Source organism: Dasypus novemcinctus, chromosome 6, assembly GCF_030445035.2.
Source record: "Dasypus novemcinctus isolate mDasNov1 chromosome 6, mDasNov1.1.hap2, whole genome shotgun sequence".
Classification (NCBI taxonomy): domain Eukaryota; kingdom Metazoa; phylum Chordata; class Mammalia; order Cingulata; family Dasypodidae; genus Dasypus; species Dasypus novemcinctus.
This window is the reverse complement of record NC_080678.1, coordinates 42,277,194-42,303,939: the sequence shown is the minus strand read 5'-3', so window position 1 is coordinate 42,303,939 and position 26,746 is coordinate 42,277,194. Positions and strand designations below refer to the sequence as shown.

Here is a 26,746-nt window from a genome sequence, read left to right as displayed (position 1 = left end):
TAGACCAAGACTTTGCCACTACTAGACTCCAATTTTTGGTTGCCTGTTTTTATGGGGAAAATTAAGACGTCAAGTGGTGCCTTAAAGCAGCATCTAAAACAAGCAAACTCCACAGCACCGCCCTCTAGCTTAGGGGCAGCCTTCTTTGTCATTCCCATCCTTTGTATGCCTATATCCAGGAATGGAGGCAGGAGCAAAAAAGTGGGCCAGTCCTCCATAAGGACAAAGACTGTGGAAATGGCCAGTGGGGGGCGGGGGGGAAGCGGACCAACACTAAGAGGAAATTCTCCCAGGATTTCTGTTTCTCTAATTCCCTTCTCCAATGTTTCCTGCATGTTCAGTTCAACAATTATTAATGACTATGTGCTCGGCATGGTACTTGGTTGGCATCTTGAGTCTCCTATATTTCAAAATACCTCTCTTCCTTCCTCCACTCCTTTTTCTTTTCTTTGGCATTACCCAGTTGCCCATATAATATCTGTAAGCCTCTCCATCTTCACTTCTTTTCAGTAAATAATACAAGTTGGTCCTTGCAGGATGGGGAGAGAGGAACAGACAATTCTGAGTAGCAAATAGGGAGGTAACGTGACAAAAGAGGAAAGCATGAGTAAGTAATGAAGTAAAAATAACAGCAGGGTTTTAATTTCTATTCAGACTTAAGAAACTCCATCATTATAAAAAATAAATAAATAACTATGTCAACATCAATAACCTGCTGATTATAAAATTTGTCCTTGGGAGAGAGAGAGAAAAAGAACATTTAATGAACACTGGCATCTGCCAGACACTATTCTGGCGAGGTTCTCAATATTTTGGTGGTCAAGGACTCCTCTGGAATTCATGAAAGCTAGGAAATCTCTCCCATAGAAAAATGCAAATATACACAAAAATTTACATAGAATTACAGAGGTAAACAACTGTCCTGAAGCACACAAACATGGAGACCAGATTTTTTTTTTGAGTAATGAAAATGCTCTAATATTGATTGAAGTGATGAATGCACAACCCAGTGATTATACCAAATGCCACTGATTTTACACCTTAGATAAATTATATGGTTTATGAACAAAAAAAAAATAGGGTATATTGGGAGGGAAATGCACCAAATGTGAGATATGGACTAGAGTTAGCAGTAATACCTTGACAATGCTTTTTCATAATTACAAATGTTTCACAACAATGCAAGGTATTTGTGGTGGGGTGATGTATGGGGAGGCCTGTATGATGTTATACATGTTTGTTTTATAAGTTCACAACTTTAATATACACTTAATGTTATGTACGTTCATGTATGAATGATATAGATCAATAAATTGTTTTTAAAATGAAAAAAAAAAGTCTCTGCACTAGGACCTTATCTGTTAATCCACTGAGAGTATAGCACTGTTGAGATACCATTTTTCTACCTTACAGATAAGTAAACAGAGAAGTTCAGGAATATATCCAAGGTCACATACATAATAAGTGGCAAAAACATTTTAACCAGTTGCTTAAGCACTAAACCTTGCTGGTTTTTATTGTTACTGTAACTATCACTCATTTTAAAATGAGAAATAAAGATTATGTAAGAAACTGGAATCTGTGCAAAACATTCTAGACTCAGCCACAGGAAATCAGGAAACTCAGAATTCTCTAAAATGCCTATCCCACTTCTTATCAGCCAAAATCCCTACTGCACCTGAACACCTCGACCCAGCAGGCAAATAAGTCAAAGATGAACCTTTCTTAGAGGCCTTACATTCCTTCAGAACAAGAGGCAATTCTCCCCCTCAAAATGTGGAGCTATAAGACCAAAGTCTTTAGGTATGAAACAGAAGAAATTTAATTTAATTACACAAGTATAAAAGAAAGACAATACATATGACTGCTTCTTTACTGTTACATATACATATTTATATGATAGTCAAATAAGAATGAAAAATAAAAAATGGTGAACTAGTTAAGAAACCTCTTTTGTCTTGTTGACTGAGCTCAGAGAGAGTGCAAAGCAGCCCGTGCTATCAAGAAAGGACCCTGGAATGAAGGATTGTTTTTCTCCAACAGGTTCTGCTGGTCTCTGACATGTGGAGGGGTGCTCAATGGCTCTTTAGCACTGGTTGTGGCCTCACATGCTCTAGTTTCCATGGTAACCCAAGCACTCAGGCTATTATGTACTATACCTCCTAACTAGCCCCTCCATCAACTCTACACTGTTAGAAAGAGCTCAGCATAAAGTGTCTAGGAAAGCGAGCTTACTATAGCAAGTTTTAGATTGGATTTGTTATCACTGGTTTAAAAAGCTTACGAATCTTAGGAACCCAAATATTCCCCAAATTCCAGGGCAGTCTTGCCAATGTTGGTATCCTGGTTTGGATCTAGGTCCTACCTTCAGTATGAAGGCTTCAGAGTGGAGGAAAGCAGGATATGGCTGTCTCCTCGGTAAAGGAGTTCTACTTAGAAAAGATCTCAGAATGGGAGCCACAAGTTTCAAGCGTCTGTGTAAGGCCCAATACAAAGTAAGCAGAAAGAGTCTACAGAAGTCTGTTGCCAATGATGACCTCCCCAGTTATAGACTGTGGGGCACGGTCCCAGTCATCACATGTTCTCTTATAAGGCACTATTTTAAACCGTATCCTAATATAGGCTCCCGTGAGGGAAGCTTAATGGAAACATTCCCATTCAAGAAGAAGGAATTGTTCTGCTCTGACATTCAGTGATCAACTAGCTTCCTTGCAGGCCAACGGAACAGCCACCTCTGTAATAACCAGTGTTCACCATGGTCAATAGCCCTGCACTGACCCATTTTCCCAAAGCTGTTCCCTTGACATACCTGACTGACTCTAGAGGAACATTCAGGATAAAGAGCTTTCCTTCCCATTGTGGAAATCAACTAAGGGTGATTTCAGCTATGATTCATTGAGTACCTGCTCCTTAAATTTAAATTTAGAGCACTCAGGTATAATCACTATTTCCTAAACCTCTTCCACTACTGCAGCAGGGTTTTTCAAACCAGATTTATTGGTCCAGTGCAAAAGTCCATCGTTGTAAAAGGTTAAAACTCCAGTGCCTACTATGGCTTTTACTGATTCAACCAGTATAGTTCACCTAACACAGAGATAAATCAAGGAAATGTACTTTTATGCCTGTGTCTTTGTGTTGCATCATACTGATACCATATTAAAAACCATCACATATGGCCCCAGAAAGAAAAATAGTTTAAAAAAAAAAAACACACAAGAAGAAGCATTTTCAAAGAGACTGTTCCAACATGAAAAATAAACATAACAAAAATAGATCAGATTAAACAACATAGATTTTTAAAATGTGTTAAATACTGGCTCAAAAATAAGACCTGCCCACCAGGTCTGAAGGAAGGCAGTACCCTTCTATGGCAAATTATAAAAGGTTTTTGTCTTTGAGTTCTCCGTAAGATTCCACAGGATTAGAACAGTTTCAGAACACAAGGCAGGTTTTACTGCTTGCTCCTTAAATTTGGATTCCAACTGGATCACAGCTTCTATAAGGAAAATGACCTATAATGCCCTTAAAGGAAGGGACAGAATATTCAATAAATAACTTAAACAAAACACACTTACCCAAATACACACATAAACTGCCCCAGGGGACCAGCTATATAAAAGCATATGCATGTGATAAACAGCTCTCTCACCAGCCTTGCCCCAAGAACACTACCCTCCTTGATTGATTACAGTAACCTTCAGCTACCTCCCTCAAGAAGACACATAACACTAACTCAATGACGAGGCGGTATCAGTGCAAAAGGCCATCTCTGCTCTCTCTACCTGATGCCAGACCATGTTTAACAGACCATCACACCACTCCAGGATGAAACAACACTTAAAACAGTAAGGAAAGGATGTACCAAGTTAAGAGAGAACACTACTTTTGTCTGATGATACCAAAAGGGGTTTCTGTTTGAATTTACTGATACCTGGTGCAAGAAATTTTATTTTCCTTAAGAAAAAAGGCAAACAGAAACCTACACAAATGAATTTGGTAATAATAATTTTAAGAATGACACAAAACTGCTTTAGAGAGGGGCTTCTAAGCAATTTTATATTCCTAATTGTTCACAATCTATCAAGCTGGAAGGCTAAATTTTACTTTTTTCTTTACTACTGCAGTAACCAGCAAAAGAAACAAAGTGTGAAAGAGAGGCTGGCACCCAGACACAAAGTCGAACTCTGATCCTCCACAGGCATCTTTTGTTTCAGCAATAACACAGCATTTTCAATACTTTAAAATAGGTCAGCAAACCATACTTTGCTGACAACTGACTGCAGAGGCCTGACTCAGATTCAACATACAGGATGAGAACAGTTATACAGCTTAACTGAGCCAGGCACAAACCTGAACATTCTCACCTGCCACATGCTGTTCTTTGGGCAGTGAATATTCTATACTAGCTCAAAGGGATGCCACTGCTCACCTGAAACATATGTGACTGTCCCCAACCCAGTCAAAACTACAGTACCATCTCCCAATTACTATCTGTGTCCATTCTGACAAGAAGAGAGACAGGGCAGCAACCACTCCTTCAACACTGGTGATAAACTGCTTCCAAATAAGAACATTCTCTTCTTTAAATCCTATCAGCCCTGCAGAGACTGATGCTTGCTTCCTTTCCTCTGGCTCCAACTTACTCTCAAGAGACAGTCTAGCACGCACCCTTGGAAGGATGTAATATAATTCTACCCTTTTAAGAGTTATTCTGTGACATAGAGCCAGCCAGCCCCATCCAAGTCATACTCTCGAGCTTCCACTACATACAAATATTTCAGCAAATGTCTATTAAGCTGTCAGTGACTTTTCTTGAGTCACAGTGATTTGGCACAGAATGAATAAAGGGCAGAAGTATTACACTGGCATGAGAGATGTTTCAAGTAAGAGGAAGCTTAAGAAGGAAACAAGCTCAACAACCGCACAATTACTTTGGCACCACTGAGGAAAGAAGAAAAGAGGGAGAGATGGAAAAAGGAAAGAGGGAGGAAGGGAGGAATAATTAAATAATTAAAACTTGCTAAAATATTGTATCATTCCAAAGTATCCTCTTTCAAATTATAAGTGAAATACCCTTCAATCTCATATCCAAGAAATAATCAAAAATTTCCTGGAAAGCTATAAATTCTTTGGGTACAATGCTTTAAGGAATTCAGCCTCATGAGATAAACAGCTTTCCCAAAGCTTAAGGTGGAAAAAGGTTAAAAGGGGGAAAAAAATCTGGCTTAGAGCTCTTTTAGACCTTTAGATTACCTATTTTCAAAATGGCTTTTAAAACAAAGAAATAAACAACAAACAAACAAAACAACAACCCCCCCTACCCCAACATTGTCAAAAAACAGAGAAAAGGCAAAAATATCAGTTAAAAATAATATCAATCCACCAGGACTGACAGTACTTTAAAAAAAAAATTACTGGCAGTTGAGTATAAATTTCATATTTTAAAAAATATTATCTGCCTAAATCAATACTTTGAATGAACACAAGAGTACCTGGTTCTGCCTATTTACTGTGCTTTGTAAGCTGGATGGCTAGTTAGTGGTTTCTCCATAACACTGGGGAAATATTAAATAAAAAATAAAAAGAGTTCAAATAGCACTCGCTCAGAAGGCACAGTTTGCAAACATCATCCAGTAAGTAGGATTAGAGGTATCAGTCAGGTCATGGTATTAGTTGGCTTTCACAAGGCAAAATTCAGCAAGCAAGCTGCAAGTCCAGGCTTTGCCGTGAGTAGTAACACCTGGTCCACTAAAGAGAAAATTCCTAGGTGGACGACAGAAGAACTCTGGATCCTTCACAGGAATCCTAGGTTGAAGGAAAAATAAGAGCATTAAGCATATTTATAATAATTTACTTTTGCAAATACCACCTGAAAGCTAGAGAATCTATATCTAATATTTTCTCCAAATTGTGAGTGTTAAAGAGCTATTACTGATAATTTATAACTCTCTACCAAGTAAATATCACCTTGTCCACTTGCTCTAATCTAAGGTCATTAAACCATCTGAATTGTAACAACAGCTACCACCTATCACTTACGAAGTGCATAGTTTATGCCAGGCACTGCTCTAAGTTCTTTATATACATTATCTTATGTGTCATCATAACACTCTTACCATTTTTCAGATGAAGAATTAGAATCAGCAAGTTATTTAGCCCCAAGATATACAGTTACTAAGCAGTGAAGCTTGGATTTGAACCCAAGCCTGACTGAATGTAGAGCTCATGTTCTTCCACTGCTATCCCTTTTGCCAGTTAATGTTTAGAAAATGCCTGCTAGGTGCAAAGCATTGTCATTTTCAGGAGAAAGAAAATAGCAGGAGGCGGCAGACTTGGCCCAGTGGTTAGGGCGTCCATCTACCACATGGGAGGTCTGAGGTTCAAACCCCGGGCCTCCCTGACCCATGTGCAGCTGGCCCATGCGCAGTGCTGATGTGCGCAAGGAGTGCCCTGCCATGCAGGGGTGTCCCCGTATGGGGGAGCCCCACATGCAAGGTGTGTGCCCCGTAAGGAGAGCCACCCAGCGCGAAAGAAAGTGCAGCCTGCCCAGGAATGGCACCGCACACACGGAGAGCTGACACAAAAAAATGATGCAACGAAAAGAATCACAGATTCCCGTGCCACTCACAACAACAGAAGCGGACAAAGAAGATGCAGCAAAGAGACACAGAGAACAGACAACCGGGGTGGGTGGGAAGGGGAGAGAAATAAATAAATAAATCTTTAAAAAAAAAAAAAGAAAAGAAAATAGCAGGAAACAGGAGGCCACAAATATCTTAAATCTGGTCCTTGTCTTCCAAAAGAGAAACTAGCTACAGAGATATAACAATACATTTGAAGTAAACAACTAAATAAATCATAATCAACATTTTAAAAGAGTTGGTAAGAGTTCAAAGAAAAAAGTAATTATATCTGCCTACCTTAGCCAGAAAAGGTTTTAAAGAGGATGTGGCATTTAGGCTAGGCTTTGAAAGAAGGGTAAGATTTTGGCTCCAGGAAATAATGCCCAGTTAATAAGCAGGTACTAAATCAGTGGTTCTCAATTGGGGGTGATTTTGCCCTCCCCTCCCACCCGGGACATTTAGCAGTATCTGGAATCATTTTGGCTATCACAACTGGGGTAGGAGTGCTACTTCCAACTAGAGAGCAGAGGCCAGGAATGCTGCTAAACATTGTACAATGTACAGAGAAGCTCCCCGTAAAAAAGAATTATCTGACCCAAAATGTCAATAGTATTGAGATTGAGAAATGCTATGCTAAATTAAATCTTCTTTTAGATTATACTATTGATGATAATAGTAAGGCTGCATCATCTTCTTCTTCAAAGAATATTTATTCTTTTTCTAAACTTCACCATCACCACCAAAAAAATACAGGATTGTGTTCATTGTTGTGTAAAAGAAATGCATGACAGGCAATTGGATCTATGGGCTTGAAGACTGGAAGAGCATTGAGATCTAAAGACACAGGCTTGGGACTAGTCATCTAGTCATCACACAGAGAGCAAAACTTAGCTACAGAAGTATACCAAACTGCTAAGAAGAAGAAGGAAAAAAAAGTCAAGAGCAGAGAACTTAATATAGGGCATTGGAAAACATGAAGAGGTAGAAAGGTAGGCAAAGATGGAAAAGAATTAAAGGGAAAGGAGGAGAACAAGAAGAGTGTAGTGGAAGCAGACTTGACCCAATGGATAGATCGTCCACCTACCACATGGGAGGTCCATGGTTCAAACCCCGGGCCTCCTTGACTGGCCCATGCACAGTGCTGATGGGGCACAAGGCGTGCCCTGCCATGCAGGGGTGTCCCCCACTTAGGAGAGCCCCATGCACAAGGAGTGCGCCCTGTAAGGAGAGGCGCCCAGCACAAAAGAAAGTGCAGCCTGCCCGAGAATGGCGCCACACACACGGAGAGCTGACACAACAAAAAGAAACACAGATTCCCAGTGCCGCTGATAAGAATAGAAGTGGTCACAGTAGAACACACAGCAAATGGACAAAGTGGGCAGACAACTTGGGGGGAGGGGAGAGAAATAAATAATAAATAAATAAATCTAAAAAAAGAAGAGTGTAGTATCATGTCAGCCAAGGAAGGTGTTTCAAGATACTGTAAGAAACCAGGTAAGAGTGGTAAATAAAAATTCCACTGATCCAATGAAGGTCACTCATCATCTGTGGGCCTCTACTTTTCTGAATCTTTGACATTTTTGACAATCTAATGAAAACTATGTATTCTCTCTCCCAGAAAAATTGCATATATGTAACTTCATATAAAATTTTACCAACATATTAGGAATTTTATAGACCCCTTAAGAGGTCCATAGATAACAAAGTCAAGAATCCCTGCTCTAAAACTTTTGTGAAATATTAAGCAGACTTATTGTTTTAATTCATTTTTTCTTCCCAAATTAGAGGTGTCGATATAGAAAGACTTATTGTTTCTTCATTATCTTGAAAAATGAAAGTGACAAAATGTTTCACTGATACAAAACAATGAAGCCTTCAAAAATAATGTATGCTTCATTTTGACTTATAGACATATAGGTAAGAATATTTAGACATATAACTCAGTCAGACAGCCCAGCTTAGAAGTCAGAAGCAAGGTGGAAAAAACACAGGTCAGATCATTTATCCAAGGAAAAGTGAGACTATATTGAAATCTAATTTTTAGAAAAGAATAAACATTTATCCATGAGGATTGGGCTTTTGTTCTCTTTCTTTTTCTGCTGTCTCAAATAGTAATTATGCTCATGTCTTAGTGGTGAATAAGCACGTCAAACCAGAGATTCCTTCATCTGACACACAAACCTTATATAACAAGTTTCACCCAATTTTCATTGGTAACAACTATTTACCACTTGTTAATGCTTTAACAATTACAATGTGTTTCAAAAACATTATTTTGATTCAGTCTCACAAGAAAATCCGTGAAGTGGATATAACTATTATCCTCATTTTCAGAACATGAAACTTGGGCTCAGAGGGCTTGGGCAGCTTTTTCAGGTGAAAGAAATGATGACTCAAACAGGTCTAACTATGAATCTCAGGTCTTTCCAGTGACCACACAACTTATTCAGAAGAAAGCAACCACTGCTTTTTATCAGAAGAGCCTGGGACAACCAGCAGTCCCAGCATTAAATAATCCTTTTTGTCCTATACAGCCTCAAAAACATGTATAATACAATTTCTGGTGTCCTTCAGCTTGGGTAGTTTATCTGGAAAGCTTCGCTGAACACAGGTTGACCAAACAAGGCTAAGGTCTACAAAGGTAAGGAACATAAAACATTCCATACTCTCAGCTCTTCTGTACTTGATTGACACAAATAATTTTACACTTTTTAAAAAATTTGTTTAAGAAGCATTCTTAAGATATTTTCACATGAGCATCCTGTCTGTCCAAGAGCGCAGAGACCATGCAGGTCTGTGTTCCCAGTCCTAACCTCAGCTCCTAGGGCAGCATGAGCAGATGCTCATTACCCATCTGCTGAGTGAATTCAAGGCCAAGGAACAAGCTTTGTAAACTTGACATAGCTTATTACTATAAGTATGCTACAATGGGAATTCCAAAAATGCCACTGACTGCCTGGATGCAGAAATGAACTATATTCAGAGTAAATACAGAAAATAAGTAGAATTAGTACCTTTTTTCCCCTCTTTCTTTCCCTCAGACCATTTCAATCTTGTTGGTGTCATCTTGACAGTTGGAGAGTCAGAAAATAACTATAACAAGAAAATTTTATATTGGTTTAAATATTCTAATGTCATTCCTACAAACAGACTTTACTATCAGAAGAATTATTTCCTTGTACAAATTCAATATGAAGAGTTTTACCAAAACTGATGTATTTATAATCTTAACTTTATCATTAGTATTTGCCATTAATAATTTCTATTAATTTATTAATCATTAATCATAATGTACCTTGAAGGACAGGTCATATAGTGCTGAGTATGCCTGGCTCAAATGTTACCTTCCTTCTGGAGTCTCCCAGTTAAAATTAATTGCTCCCCCTAACAGTTTGTTTATGGGCTATTTTACTATATTTGTCATCTGGGTTTATGACTGGTTACATCATCCTTGAACTGAAGATGTATTTGTTGAATGAATCAATGAGTCTGTGAAAACCCACAGAAGTAAAGGAACCAACACAAAGGAAAGAATTAATTGAGAAAAGGCACAGTTGAATGGCCTAAATAAATACAGTAACACAGATGACAGTATACTAATTCTTTACCTTTCTACAAATATACACATATAGATAGGAAGTCCAAAGAACAATATCTTACTAAGTTCATATTTTCTTTGCTGGCTCTATTCAATTCACCAAGAGCCATAGATTCCGGAGTAGAGTACTTGTTTTTCTTTTCTGACATCATCTGATTCCCCAGGACCTTCCGCTGGTTTAGGAAGAGAAAATATTTGACTTATAAACATCCACTATATCTATATTATAGTTATATTATACTTCAAAACTGTAGTTTCCTTACATTAAAAAAAAAAAAAAGTTCAGCTTTCTGATAAATTTTGTATAAATCCTCCCAGGCCATCTCATACAAGGGAAGCCAAAGTATGTTACCAAAAAAATACTGAAATTATTGCTTTTCTTTAGCTCTCTTTTCCTCTGCATTTAAAAGGAATGAAATAGTAGAAATAACTTTATGGTTTATTTATACTAATAAAGGCTAGTTACAGTGTACCTCTGAGACCATAAAAGAAATGCCAGTTATTTACCAGTGTCATTTTTTCCCCCAAAGATGCGATGCCTCTGACAGCTATTAAAAATATTCCCAAATGTACCACACTAATGCAAGATGTTTTTAATAGGTGAAAATGTGAGAGGGGCAGGGGGTTGGGCATACTGGAATCCCCTATATTTTTTCAATGTAACTTTTCTGTAATGTAAAACTTCTTTAAAACTAAAGTTTGTAAAAAAAAGCGGCGGGGGGGAGTTGTGGAGCAGGTAAAGCTCAGTGATTGAGGGCCTGCTTTACATGTACAAGGTTCAATACCCAGTACCTCCTAATAAAAAAAGATCCTCAGCAAGCGAACGTGGCTCAAATGATAGACTATCCACCTACCATATGGAGGGTCCATGGTTCGATTCCCAGGGCCTCCTGACCTGTGTGATAAGCTGGCCCACACGCAGTGCTGGCACACGCAAGGAGTGTTGTGCCACACAGGGGCGCCCCCGCAAAGGGGTGCCCCATGCACAAGGAGTGCACCCCATAAGGAGAGCCACCTAGCACGAAAAAAAGCACAGCCCACGCAGGAGTAGTGCAAACACACAGAGAGCTGATGCAGCAAGATGACTCAACAAAAAAGAAACACAGCTTCCCAGTGCTGCCAGATAATGCATGCGGACACAGAAGAACACACATCGAATGGACATAGAGAACAGACAGCCAGGGAGGGAGGGGAGATAAATAAATAAAATAAATACTAAAAAAAAAAAAAAGATTCCCTTCTTCCCCTCCCCACCAGGAGATACATAGGCAGAGTCCACTTTAAGATTCTGCTTCCCTGTCACATTCTCATCCAAAACTAGAAAATTTCAAGTTCCATAAGAGGTCCTAATATAGCCATAAGAGAATACAGCAGGTCTTCCTAAGAGGGTCATATGACCATTACTGACATTCAGACCAAGATGAAGAGTCTTACATATCTGAACAGTTAGGAGCTACTATAACTTACTGTAATGGCTGACAGTGACAATTCTACCATCTTTGGAGAAATACTCCCTTTATTCCCCTTAGAGAATAAGTCTGAATTCAAAAAAAAGAACATATCAAAACTAGAACATTGGGAACAGATGTGGTTCAAGAGGTTGTTCACCTGCCTCCCACATAGGAGGTCCCAGGTTCAGTTCCCAGTGCATCCTGAAAAAAAACAAAACCAAACAACAAGCAAAAAGCAAATGAAAAAACCAACTCAGGGAAGCTGATGTGGATCAGTGGTTGAGCACCGGCTTCCCACATACAAGGTCCTGGGTTCAATCCCTGCCCCCGATATCTCAAAAAACAACAATAACAACAACAACCAAAAAAAAAAAACCTAGAATATTAAAGTCTACAATCTCAATAGACTTGCAACACCCACTCTCCAGTTCATTGGATTCACCCAGGACAACTAACAAGGAGATGATGACTGAGACTGACAACAACCATCTCAAGGCAAAGAGAGTCTGCAACTGCAAGCAAGAAAGTTCCATCCATCTGCCCCATGGGACCTAAGTCCCCTCTCAATTAGACATGGAGTGGGCATCACCATCACAGAATCCTGAGGATTGGGGAATGAACATTGGACTAGAGTAGACTTACAGTTGTTCTACTGTAGACTTGTTGTGCCCTAGCAATGGAAGAATTTTTAACATAGATGTGGAGGCAGTGGCCATTGGAGGTGGAGGGGATGGAGAGGGAAAAACAGGGGTAATGGGAGGCATTTTCGGGATTTGGGAATTATCTTGCAATTATCTTGAATGACATTGCAATGACAGATACAGGCCATTGTATATCTTGTTAATAAGTCACAAAAATGTGCAGGAGAAAGTGTAAACTACAATGTAAACTATAATTATCACTTAGTGGCAATCCTCCAAGAGGCTGTTCATCAATTGTGGCAACTGTACCATACCAATGAAGGATGTTGTTGATATGGAAAAACAGGGAAGCGGACTTGGCCCAGTGGTTAGGGCATCCGCCTACCACATGGGAGGTCTGCGGTTCAAACCCTGGGCTTCCTTGACCCGTGTGGAGCTGGCCCATGTGCAGTGCTGATGCACGCAAGGAGTGCCCTGTCACGCAGGGGTGTCCCCCACGTCAGGGAGCCCCACGCGCAAGGAGGGCGCCCCATAAGGAGAGCCGCCCAACATGAAAGAAAGTGCAGCCTGCCCAAGAATGGCGCGGCACACACGGAGAGCTGACACAACAAGATGACACAACAAAAAGAAACACAGATTCCTGGTGCCGCTGATAAGGATAGAAGCGGTCACAGAAGAACACACAGCGAATGGACACAGAGAGCAGACAACTGGGAGGGAAGGGGAGAGAAATAAATTAAAAAATTAATAAATCTTTACAAAAAAAAAAGATATGGAAAAACATGGGAGGACTAGGGAGCAGGGAATATGGGAATCCCCTATATTTTTTGTGTAACATCTATGTAATCTAAGTTTCTTTTAAAAAACAAAAAAGTATATTTTAAAAAATCTACAATATAAATATCAGCGACCATATTCAGAATATTACAAGTAACAAATTATTTACATAAGAGAAATTCTGGAGGAAAAAAACCTAGCCAAAAAAAAGATCAAAGAAGGAGAGAAATCAAAGTTACAGCACAGAAGTATTGGTAAAATAAGACCAGAGCCACTCTCCTTTCAAAAGTCAAATATCACCTTAGAGGAAGCTGAATTGGGGATGCCAAGGACTGCTCATAAATCATCTACTTAACTTCTGAAAAGGCAATTTATCACTCCATTCCAGAGTTACTGAGCAAAAATCTACATCTATTATCAGTTCAAAAATCTCTTAATTTATAATGAAAACACTTTAACCCTCTGTTTAATAAAATTTGCTAACATCTGTGTTTAATATTATTGTTCTAAAATGTTTTATCCTGGTAGAATTACACTCTTTTATAAATTCTAAAGTTCTAAATTCTCTCTTAGTAAAGAAGTGGGCAGCTGCTATTGGAAATATAGCTAGAGCTAACTACCTGAGAAGATCTCACTAAGAACAGAAAACTACACCACCTAACTTCAGGTAAAGCAACATTTACTTAATTGAATTTATTAGAAGTTACTGACTATAACTTTTCTTCTATCATCTCTATAACAGGAAAGTCAGAGGAAATGACAGACTTTTCCAATTAAGAAAGAACAAAGAGGGTAAACCAAGGATGCTCATTTTACTAGTCACATCTAAGCAAGTGAGTATACTTCTAGGGTTCTAGCAAAAGAAATTTTGATGTCAAGCAAGCCTAACGTCCCAAAGGCTATTGGCCCCAGCAGATTACGATTGAGAGTGAATTCTAAACCTCTATAAATTAAAACTAGGACCAAAATTAGGGTTAGATGAAGTTGTAACTGCTAACAGCTACAGCATAAAGAAAATAAATAAGGTATTTATGTCTTAGGGCAAAAATTGAAATTTTAAACAAGGGGCTCCTTAATGTTGCTGGATTTTTATATTTTAATAAAGTTAAAACAATTTTAAAAATGAAAAGAGAACATGGACTCATGCTAACCTCTGTCCAAGTTAACCAGAACCTTGTCTGAGTTTATGCCTAGAAATTTGAACCCTGTAACCAAGGTAAACATTGCCACCTACTGTCAATATTCCTTAACTACAAGTTCAGCTCGTCCATAAAAAGTCATAAACAGCATCTGCAGACAGAGTGATGGCGGCAAGCACACAGAAATATATTTTGTATTTCTTTGTATTTTGTAAAGCAATAATTGTTTTAATGATTTGCTACAAGGAAACATAATACAATAATTGATTAAAATATTAAGCTTACCAAAAAAAAGACAATAAAAAATTTTATATTAAAAAAAAAAGCTTATAAAACTCTGAGGCAGCTTTGAGCACCCAGAGCTAATGTCTTCCCCTAGCCTGGCACATAATAGAAAGCTCAAAGGCTTGTGCTGAGACCTAGGGATTGAGTCATTGAGGAAATTTTCTATCAATGTAAGTGAAGATTGGCTCTCAAAGGATTCTCTGCCCTGGGAGAACAGTTCAGGAGACAGATCTCCCCAACACTACCAAGAACCCAGACCCAAGGATTGCTGATGTTTGGGGATATGGGGGTGGACTATACACAGATTGAGTGGAGATACCTGGACACAACTCAGAGGGCCCTGTACATGGATATGATGCTGGAGAACTATGGGCTCCTGGTATCTACGGGGCTTCTCTCTTCCAAACCCAAATAATCTCCCAGTTGAAACAAGGGGTAGAGTCCTGGATGGAGGTGCAAGAAGTTCCATCTGGTATCTGTGCAGTCCAAGAGAACTGGTTTGAAACAACGTCATCCCTAAAGCAAAATACTTCTGAATCCATCTGTTCTGAAAGAACCACCAAAAAGTGTCATGATGGAAAGAGACCAGGACTGAAAAAGAAGCTCCACAGATAAGAAGCACTATAAATGTGAGATAAGAAGCACTATAAATGTGAGGACTGTGAGAAAGTCTTCAAATATAATTCCTCCTTTATTAATGATCAGAGAAATCATACTAGTCAGAAGCCCAATAAATGTAAAGAAAGTAGGATAACCTTTATGAGCAGTTCATCCCCTTTAAATCATCAAAAAATTGATATAGGCAAACAGTATTACAGATGTATTGAATGTAGGAAATTCCTTAAGAGGCATTCACTATTCATTAATTATCAGAGAATTCATTCTTCAGAGAAACCCCATAAATGCAACAATTGTGGAAAAACTTTCAGAAAGAACACAATCATTTTAAGTCATCAGAGAATTCATACTGGTCAGAAACCCTACAAATGCAATGACTGTGGGAAAGCCTTTGCTCATAATGGAGCCCTTACTACTCGTGAGAGAATACATAGTGGAGAGAAGCCCTTTAAATGTAATGAATGTGGGAAAGCTGTCAGGAATACCTCAACTGTGTTGGAACATCAGAAAAGCCATACTGGAAAGAAACCATATTGGAGGACTGAATGTGGAAAAGCCTTCAGGAAGAGCTCAACATTCATTTTTCGTCAAAGAGTTCATACAAGAGAGAAACCCTACCACTGTAAAAAGTATGGAAAGTCTTTTAGGTATAACTCATCCTTTGTTGTACATTAAAAAACTCACTGTGGAAGTAGACCTTATCAGTGTAATGACTGTGGGAAAGCACAACAAGCGCAATCCTTACTGGACATAGGAGAATTCATTCTGGAGAAAAACCTTATGAATGTAATGAACATGGGAAGGCTTTTTACTAATGTTCAGCCTTTAAACAGCATAAGAAAATTCATAAGAAAGACAAACCCATCAAATGTAGTTAATATGGTATATCATTCAAAAGTAATTTATTCCTGATTATTAAAGAAACATTTTTTAAAAATGATTCATTTAACAAAAATATTCTGTATACCTCTATCCTTAGAGCTTCTTATTTGTGAGGCTGTTCATTGTACTAATATATGGGAAGAACCTAAACATCTATCAATATGGAAATAGTTGCTATGTAACAATTGAAAAGAATGAAGTAGAACTCCATATAGGATCATAGAAAGATCTCCATGATATCTTGTTAAGTTAAAAAAAGCAAGTTGCAGAAAATCTTATATATCATCGTCTCATTTGTTCATATTTTTAAATGATGCTATTTTTATGTATGTATATCTATTTATGTAATGCATCAAAAAAGATCTGGAAAAATAAAGGTTAAACTTAAACAGTAAAAAAAATTTTTTTGAGATATCTAAAATTCACTAGCTTATTAGAAAATCTATTTTTCTAACAATTTTCTAAGCCAATCTCTTAAATTCCTTACTTCTCCATAAATTGAGCAAACTGCACAGTGAAGTGTGTAAGACAAAACAAGTCAGGAAGAAAAAGAAACTTTTTACATTACTCAATGAGGATTCCGTCCTCAGTCCCAGGTGAGAAGAAAATACCCTTATTCCTTTTACTCCTCACTTCTCTAATGAGAGCCCCTTCTCTGATCTAAAACACAGAAAAATGCTTTAAAAAACAAAAACTTTCCCAAATTCTATTCCTAGCCCCTTACAAATAAACCCTTTATAGCAGACCAAGGAATAGAAGAAAACTGTTCACACCTAAGAAAACCCAGACTGTTAAATTTCCTATAATCAATGCTAATTCAACAGCACAGTGGACCTACCTTAATAAGCCCACTGAAGGAACGTGAGCGGGCCCTCTTCTGTATCCGGGGAATAGAAGGTTCTCGCCCTGGTGTTTGGGTCACAGATTGCTTATTAAACTAAAAGAAAACATAGAGAATATTTTATTAATATCCTCTTAAGCAAGAGATTACATTCTATGACAACCAAAAGCTAAGTGTAAATACCCAAAAAACTCCAGGAATAAGTGACTGTGTACATATATGAATTAGAAGGCCTGCAAGCAAATCACAAAGGCAGAAACGATGCTCCAAAAAGTCAAAATTTATGTAATTTGCCCAAGATCTCCAACTGCTTATCACGAGTTTTTACATAAAAATCTTGGCCATAAAAGAATCACTAGCACAACCTAAGGTAGTCCTTAACATAAGTTTCATACAGAATAATAGTTATTAAAGCTCTTTAAATGGATATCTATCATAATTATCTCTGAGCATTAGACTCAGAGGAAATACAACAGAACACAATAGAATGCAGACTTGTCGATTCTAACAATAGCTCTCTGTCTGAAAGTATCAAAGGTAGAAAAAGAGAAGACCCAAGGTGTTGTATAGTCTCATTCAAAGCTTTGATGACGTACATCTCCACATTTTAAATATATTTATGTATACAAAATACATATAATATATAATTCTTCTTTTCACCTAACTATACTTTTTAAATTTCTGAATTGTAATCCTGCAAATTTTTATCAGAACAGGTTCAGTTTTAGAGGTTAAAGAAATGATCCTTTTTATATACAGGTAGCCTGAGGTTCTCAAAGTTAATTTTCTCAGGAGACAGAAAATTTAATCACCTCTAAACTGCTTAGCTAATAAGTATCCTGCAGAACATATAGAACAAGTTAAAGCAAAGCATTCCTAATAGTGTTGACAAAGATGCAATAAGATGGGTCCTCTTGTATCCAACTGGTGAGGGCATTAATTGGTAAAACTTTCTGTAAAACTATTTAGCAGTATCTATCCAGAGCATTTTTTAAAATGCCAATTAAAAAGTACACACTAAAGGGGCAAGCAGATGTGGCTCAAGCAACTGGGCTTCCATCTACCATATGGGAGGACCCAGGCTCAACCCCCAGGGCCTCCTGGTACAGGCAAGCCAGGTCCATGCAGTGAGCCAGGCCTGCACAGCAAGCAATGCAGCAAGATGATGACCCAACAAAAAGAGAGACAAAGGAGAGAGTCAAGGTGAGGCACAACAGAAACCAGGAACTGAGGTGGTGCAAGCTAACAGGGAACCTCTCTCCACATCAGAGTTCCCCAGGATCGCATCCCGGTGAAGCCTAGAAGAAAAGACAAAAAGAAACAGACTCAGGGAAATGGACTTGGTCTGTCTACCACATGGGAGGTCCGCGGTTCAAACCCCGGGCCTCCTTGACCCATGTGGAGCTGGCCCATGCGCAGTGCTGATGCGCGCAAGGAGTGCCCTGCCACGCAAGGGTGTCCTCCGTGTAGGGGAGCCCCACGCGCGAGGAGTGAGCCCCGTACCGGGAGCCACCCAGCGCGAAAGAAAAGTGCAGCCTGCCCAGGAATGGCACCGCCCATACTTCCGGTGCCGCTGACGACAACAGAAGCGGACAAAGAAACAAGACGCAGCAAATAGACACAGAGAACAGACAACTGGGGTGGGGGGTGGAATTAAATAAATCTTTAAAAAAAAAAAAAAAGAAACAGACTCAGAAGATCACATAGCAAATGGACACAGACAGCAAAAACAGCAGGGTGGGAGGAGGGCAGGGAAGTACACACTGGGGAAGCAGATGTGGCTAAAGCAGTTGGGCACCTGCCTACCACATGGGAGGGCCTGAGTTCGGATCCCAGTGCCCCCTAAAGAAGAAAAGTAAGACAGTAAGCAGAAACAACAGACTGGCATGGTAGAACGGATGCAACAAGATGACACAACAAGATGATGCAATGAAGAGACAAAATGAGGAAACACAATGAGAGACACAACAAGCAGGAAGCAGAGGTGGTTCAAGCCAATGGGTGCCTCCCTTTCACATGGGAGATCCCAGGTTTGGTTCTTTTTTTTCCCCCTCTACTCACCCCTTCCCCCCTACCCTGCTGTTTTTGGCTCTCTGTGCCCATTCGCTGTGTGATCTTCTGTATCTCTTTCTCTTTTTGTCTTCTAGTTTTTCTCCTCTAGGATTCACAGGGATTCGATCCTGGGGACCTCTGATGTGGAAAGAGGTTCCTGTCATTTGCACCACCTCAGTTCCTAGTTTCTGTTGTGCCTCGCCTTGACCCTCCTTTTTATCTCTCTTTTGTTGCATTATCTTCTTGCTGTGTTACTCACTTGCATGGGCAGTGGCTTGTCACGCGGGCACTGGCTCACCCCATGGGCACTTGCGTGGGCACTCAGGTCACCGAGTGGGCATGTTTTTGGTTTTTTTTACCAGGAGGCCCCAGGGAGCAAAACTGGGTCCTCCCGTATGGGAGGTGGAAGCCCAATCACTTGAGTCACATCCACTTCCCCCCAGTTTGGTTCTTTGTGCCTCCTAAAAAGATGACAAGCACACAACAAATGGACACAGAGAGCAGACAGCAAGTGCGAACAACGAGGGTGGGGGAGAAATAAATAATTTTTTTTTAAAGTACATGCCATCTATGTAGTATCCTTACCAAAAGAGAAATGAAATTGGAATCAGATTGAGATGCTACAATTAGATCTAATTACCAGTTTACAGCAAATACAGAGAACAAAGAAGCAATGATGTGGGAGTGGATTTGGCTTAGTGGTTGAGTGCTGGCTTCCCACACACAAGGTCCTGGGTTCAATCCCCAGCCCCAATTCCTCAAAAAAAAAAAGGATATATATCACAAAGAGTGAACCCTAATATAAACTATGGATGGAAGTTAGTAATAGAATTATAATAATATTTTTTCATCAATTGGAACAAAGGTACCACACTAATGCAAAATGTTAATAGTAAGGAAAACTGTGATGGGGCAGAGATGACTATGAGAACTCTGTACTTTCTGCATGATTTTTCTGTAACCTACAACTGTTATAATTTTTTTAATAAATTTTTTTTAAAGAGAGAGGGGTTCATGACAAATATAAGTATTAAAAGAGATAGTAGTCATATCCACCTTGTGCTCATGCCACTTATAGGAAATAATTTGTAAGGAAAATACTTATAAACAAAAATGTGTAAACTAAGAAACAACCTAATTGCCCAATATGTCCAAAAATTGTACATAAATTAGTTTGTATGGGATGGAATAATATATGACCATTAAAGAATGTTTTGTAGCCTTTTAATGACAGAAAAAAATGTTTGTGGTATAATACAAAATGAAAATGGTGGGATACAAAACTGAATATCTAATATTTCAATTGAGTAAAAGAAAAAAAATGTGATATACTCATAGAAAAAACAGTAGAAGGAAATGCTCCAAAATATGATTGGGGGAAACGGACTTTGGCCCAGTGGTTAGGGCGTCCGTCTACCATATGGGAGGTCCACGGTTCAAACCCCGGGCCTCCTTGACCCGTGTGGAGCTGGCCATGCGCAGTGCTGATGCGTGCAAGGAGTGCCGTGCCACGCAAGGGTGTCCCCCGCGTGGGGGAGCCCCACGCGCAAGGAGTGCGCCCGTGAGGAAAGCCGCCCAGCGCGAAAAGAAAGAGCAGCCTGCCCAGGAATGGCGCCGCCCACACTTCCTGTGCCGCTGACGACAACAGAAGCGACAAAGAAACAAGACGCAGCAAATAGACACCAAGAACAGACAACCAGGGGAGGGGGGGGGGAATTAAATAAATAAATAAATCTTTAAAAAAAAAAAAAAAAAATATGATTGGTTATTATCTCTGAATGATTATAGGTGACTTTTTACTTTCTTCTTTATACCACTCTGTAGTTTTCAATGTTTCTATAGTGATCACATATTACTTTTATAATCATGGGGGGAAAGTTAAGAAATAGTAAAATAATAGTTTCTTCAAAAAGATATGGCAGTACTCAAATATATGCAAGGCATTTGCAAACATGCATAAGAAAATGCTTATTCTGTAATGTTTAGAGAAAAAAAGCAGAGGTAATAATCAGAACTACATAAAAATATATCCATAACAAAAGAATAAAAGAAATATCCAAAATGTAAACATTAATGAGATAAGCAATTTTCTTTCTTCTTAATCTTTCTTTACAACTTCCTATTTTTCTAAAATGAGGTTTCTTTTTCCTTTGTATTATTTCTAACCCTCAATGTTCTTGCTGAGAGAAGACATTAAACCTGCCTTACATGGAAATCGCTGTCTTAGTTTCTCTCAAAGAATTAAATCATTAGACTGCTTTGAATCTGCAACAATCCAGCAACACCCTGTAAAATTCTAATCACGGCACAATTTGCTAGATCTCAAAGTCACTTCAAAGAGAGTGACAGAAAACCCCTCCTAAAGTACTTTTCTTGTCAATTGTTAAGTTCAACAATTTTCAGTTCAACATTTTCTGAGTACTTGTTTATACTTGGTCCTATGTTTGGGACTAAAACACAGATTCTTCCCCCAAAGAGGTAAGAGTTGAATAAGAAATCAAGAGGCTGACTGCCTGTTCAGCTAAAATTCAAGAGGGACTGAGACAAAATTAATTTCCTGAGAAATAAATAACCAGGTCATTCGGATTTATTCAGGCAATACTCAAAATGGCAAATGTTGGGAGGATTGTGAGATGGCAGAGCAGGAAGCTACAAGAATGAATCCCTCTACCAGAACAACTATTAAACAGGCAGGAAATATCTGAATCGATTACTCTGAAACTCCAGAGTCCAGAAGAAGGGAAGACTGGGAGGAAAAAATTGAAAAATTATATAACCTGCTCTCTCTACACGCGCAGTACTGGCATCCACCCTCACAGCAGGACACAGTGGGGTCTGGCCCATGGCACAGCTTGCTGGTGCCAGAAAGGGACATAAAAACCAATTCTCAGGAAGGGGACTTGGACCAGTGGTTAGGGCGTCTGTCTACCACATGGGAGGTCCGCGGTTCAACCCCGGGCCTCCTTGACCCGTGTGGAGCTGGCCCACGCTCAGTGCTGATGCGCGCAGGGAGTGCCATGCCATGCAGGGGTGACCCCGCATAGGGAGCCCCACCCGCAAGGAGTGCGCCCCATAAGGAGAGCTGCCCAGTGCGAAAGAAAGTTCAGCCTGACCAAGAATGGCGCCGCACACATGGAGAGCCGACGCAGCAAAAAGAAACACAGATTCCCATGCTGCTGACAACAACAGTAGTGGACAAAGAAGAACACGAAGCAAAATGGACACAGAGATCAGGTAACTGGGGCAGGGGGGCGGGGGAAAGGGGAGAGAAACAAATTTTTTTAAAATTTTTTAATTAAAACAATAAAATTAAAAAAAAAAACAATTCTCCAAGATCCAAGGGGGGCATGGTCAATTGCTGATCACAGCTTTTAATTAGCAACCTCGGATCACTGGGGGCCCGACTCTGAGGTCAACTATTGTTCCAACACACCCAAAACAAAGGCAGCAGAGGAGACTTAAAGATGGTATTCTTCTTCAGAGCTACAGAAGACAGTAGAAGGGCTGCATTTGCTAAACAGGCTTTGGAGAGCCATGGAAGAAGCTCCTGGCACCCTTCCTGGCCCCTCCCTCAGACTCCCTCAAGAGCAGTCTGGAGACAGCCAGTGCTCCCTTTGTGGGTCCCTGGTCTTGTTCCAGCTGGGAAATACAGCCTTAGGAAACTCATATCTGGTGTGCCTCCTTCCATCTGCCACTCAGAACTTATCCTCCAGGCAAGAGCAGCTTTAGACAAGACTAGCAGTGTAAGAAATGGTTGAGGTGGACAGCCTGAGGCAAAAACTTACCTGCTTTGTAAGTATAGCAATGGAACACCTGGGAGAGGGGTAAAGTTTGTCTCCTAGGAAATACAGGAAACAACAAAACTCCTGTAAACAGGGGTACTCCTAACCCATTGGCAAGTTCAAGCCCAGGACAAGACACAGGCCCAGAAAAGATAGGAAGGATATTGCACTTTGCCTTTGCCTTGGACAGACTTTCTTGATGGGAGGGCTGACATTCAAGAAAACTGTCATGTTACCAGCTGAGTACAAACTCAAAAAACAGTCATCTCAGAGAATAAATCCCTAGTACCTCAAAAAAAAATTTTTTTTTCTTTGAATCCTCCTGTTTAACTCTACAAATCCAAGATGCTCCTCTCCTTTTTCTAGTGAGGTGGTTCTAGTATAGAGATCACCATTGAAGGTCCAAAGACAAGCTTGTTTTTTTGACTGAGCCAAAGTTTGGATCAATGAAAGCCAAAATAAAATGTGATTCTTAACAATAGTCCCCAGTGATTCTACAACCATGATCACATTCCTAAAGCCCTGTCACTATTTCCCCGCCTTCAGGCACCTGTCGAATAAGGTGCTTCTTCTTTGCTGACTCTGGCATATTGTGAACATGTTGAAACAGCTCTTTCAGTGCCTCTTCTGTATGCTGCTGGGTTTCCTCCTGATGAGAGCAGGAATCTATTCGATTCCGTTTCTGAGACTTTGCCAACTGGAAGGACTTAGCATGACATGAAGCTATAAGATCAAGGTCATCCTAGAGAAAATTTAAAAGAAAAATGAATTAATACACCTGTCAGCTCTGTTTTGAGGTTCTCACAAAAGCCTGGAGGAAAAATAAAAGAGGGGAGGTAGGAGAGAACATGATATATTCCTATATCCAGGAACAATAATAATCTTAATACTATTATCAGATAAAAAGGAAATTATAGAGGGTTTTGGATGTTGGAGTTTGATGCTGAAGCCTTAAGCTGGAGCCCCAGGAAGTAAGCACACAGAGAAAAGAGAAGCAAGCCCCAGGAAGAAAGGAACCCTAAGCCAAAGAAGAAGTAAGCCCTGAAAAGAGAGGAAGCATGAACCCAGCAAGAAGCAAGACCGTGGAAGGGAGGAACCCAGGAAGCCTGAACCCTCACAGATGTCGGCAGCCATCTTGCTCCAACACATGAAAATAGACTTTGGTGAGAGAAGTAACTTATACTTTATGGCCTGGTATCTGTAAGCTCCTACCCCAAATAAATACCCTTTATAAAAACCAACCAATTTCTGGTATTTTGTATCAGCACCCCTTTGGCTAATACAAAATTTGGTACCAAGGAGTGGGTGTTTTTGTAATTACCAAAATGCTGGAAAGGTGTAAAGGGTATTTCTTAGAGGAATTATGAGATGCTTGGAAGAAAAGACCCACAGTGCTTTGAAGAGACTGTTGATAGCAATATGGATTCTAAAGAGACTTTTTATGATGCCTTAGAAGGAAATGATGAAACTATTATTAGAAACTGGAAGAGAGGCAATCCATGTTTTAAAGGTGCAGAGAACTTAGCAAGATAAACTCCTGGTATTTTATGGAAGGCAGAATTTGAAACTGGCAAGCCTGGGCATTTAGATGAAGAAATTTCCAAAGTAAACCCAGAGAATGAGGCTTTGCTATAAGCTTATAGCTTATAGCAAAACACTAGAAGAGAGAGATATACTGAGGACTGAACTGTCAGGCACAAAGAAAACAGAAACTAATTCTGGAAATTCCACTTCTCTGGAAATCAAGCTTCCAGATGAAAGTGCCCCATTAGAGGACTTAACTAAACTTGGAACTTGTAAATCAGGATTGAAGATACAGTTATCTCAGAAAGACTTGTGGAAAGTCTTACTGTCTGCTGGCTTGGACCCCTGCTTCTTGCATGCTAAACCAACAAGGTTTTTGAGAGAACTGTATGAACAAAACCACTGTTAGCTTGGACTAAAGGAGCAGGGAAAGTAGAGATTGAAGGAGAAACAGCTTTTAGAGGGAAACCATGGAAGGTGAGATCTAGAATTAAGACATCACCTTGGGCCAAGAGAGGAACCTCACCCATGTGTACAGAGAGGGCAAGTTTGTCCCAGCAGTTGAAGAGGGTAGATGTTCTCACCTGAAGTTTGGGGAAAGTTTTTGCTACCCCAGGGTACAGAGAGGGTGGAGCACATTCCTCAAGGAATAGGGTGGTTAAGGTCAGAACCCCATAGGTCTGAGAGGGATGGACCTGTCCCCCATGGATTAGTGAAGGCCAGGTGGTCAACCCATTGCTCTGAGAGGGTTGAGCCTGTAAGCCAAAGGTTAGAGAAAGCCAGGTGGTCATCTCATTGCTCTGAGAGGGTTGAGCCTGTCTGCCAAAGGTTAGGGGGAATGTTGTCTTCACGTCACTGTACTAGGGGGGTTAAGACCTAACCCAATGATTGGGTAAGGTGTGGCAGTCACCCCAACACTCTTTAAGGATGAGGTCTGGAGCTTGGTCAACACCCAGATGACTGATGAGGGTAGAACCAAGAAAATGGCCATTGGGCAAGCATGTGGAAAGGGTGGATTCCCATAAGGCCCCAAGGAGAAGAAACCGTCTACTTAAGAATGACTCCCAGACTTTGAAATCTAACAGAGGATTCCCCGCAGATCTAATGAACTATACAGAAACCGTGACTCATGTTTCCCTCCCAGTTTCTCCTTATTGAAATGAAAATTTTTATCCTTTGTCTGTCCATTTGTGTACTGGAAGTAGATGTATTGTTTCTTTTTTTTTTTTTTTTGTCTTTATTTTTTTAATACTACATTCAAAAAATATGAGGTCCCCATATACCCCCCACCCCCTCACCCCCTCTTCCCCCCATAGCAACAATCTCCTCCATCATCATGAGACATTCATTGCATTTGGTGAATGTATCTCTGAGCACCGCTGCACCTCATGGTCAATGGTCCACATGATGTATTGTTTCTTAAGGTTCAGAGCAGACAAGACTTTGCCCCCGGATAAACCATATTTCTTTAAATTGATTGTAATATGATTTAGTACTTGCATTGTAACTGATTTAAGGTTTTTTTAAATATTGTAATGTCTTTTTGGAATTCAGAGGGTGGAGTGTAGCAGTTTGATAAAGAAATATTGGATTATGTTTGCAAACTGGTTTTTTCCTCTGGGCATATGAGATTATATTATATACTACACCCACATCTTGGTGGGTGGGGACTTGCAGATAAAAGGCATGGTAAAAGAGTTTGAGGGCTTTTGGGTTTTTTTGTTTTTTATAGCAAATTTAGCTGGAGGGTTTTTGATGTTAGAGTTTGATGCTTAAGTCTTAAGCTGGAGCCCCAGGAGTAAGCACACAGAGGAAAGAGAAGCGGCCCCAAGAAGAGAGGAACCCTGAGCCCAGGAAGAAGCAAGCCCTGGGAAAAGAGGAATCCTGAACCCAGAGAAAAGGAAGACCCTGGAAGGGAGGAACTGAGGAAGCCTGAACCCTTGCAGACGTCAGCAGCCATCTTGCTCCAACATGTGAAAATAGACTTTGGTGAGGGAAGTAACTTATGCTTTATGACCTGGTACCTCTAAGTTCCTACCCCAAACAAATATCCTTCATTAAAAAATTTTTTAAAAGAGGAAATTATAATTATAGGTTATATATTAATTGCCCTAGTCCCATGACCTGCCCAGAGAACCCTAAATTTGTTCATAATATTGCCACCAAAGGTTATACTTATATAAGAGTTCAGTTTTCAAAACATACTTTAAAGGAAGCAAATTTGGCTCAACTGATACAGTGTCCACCTACCATACGGGAGATCCAGGGTTCAAACCCAGGGCCTCCTTACCCATGTGGTGAGCTGGCCCACATGCAATGCTGATGCACGCAAGGAGTGCCATGCCACGTGGGGTGTCCCCCCCATAAGGGAGCCCCACATGCAAGGAGTGCACCCCTCAAGGAGAGCCGCCCCGTGCGAAAAAAAGTACAGCTTGGGCAACGCACACACAGAAAGCTGATGCAGCAAGATGAAGTAACAAAAAGAGACACCGATTCCTGGTGCCACTGACAAGAATGCAAGCAGACACAGAAG

At 39.9% G+C, this 26,746-nt stretch overlaps 1 protein-coding gene and 1 pseudogene across 5 annotated transcripts in view; one reads left to right on the top strand and one right to left on the bottom strand.

Moving 5' to 3' along the window:
- Positions 1-1,798: 1,798 nt before the first annotated feature.
- The window catches only part of ARHGAP19 (Rho GTPase activating protein 19), a 105,858-nt gene continuing 80,910 nt past the window's right edge, over positions 1,799-26,746 (bottom strand). For all 5 annotated transcript variants that reach the window (XM_058298661.2, XM_071215740.1, XM_071215739.1 and 2 more), the window contains 5 exons: positions 23,240-23,431; positions 16,853-16,951; positions 10,284-10,394; positions 9,638-9,716; positions 1,799-5,805 (listed from right to left, as the gene is read on the bottom strand). In XM_058298661.2, coding sequence (XP_058154644.1) covers positions 5,795-5,805; positions 9,638-9,716; positions 10,284-10,394; positions 16,853-16,951; positions 23,240-23,431 — 492 coding nt within the window. In that variant the 3' untranslated portion in view covers positions 1,799-5,794. The remainder of the gene's footprint in view (positions 5,806-9,637; positions 9,717-10,283; positions 10,395-16,852; positions 16,952-23,239; positions 23,432-26,746) is intronic.
- Positions 14,395-16,010, top strand: LOC139439155 (zinc finger protein 485 pseudogene; annotated as a pseudogene).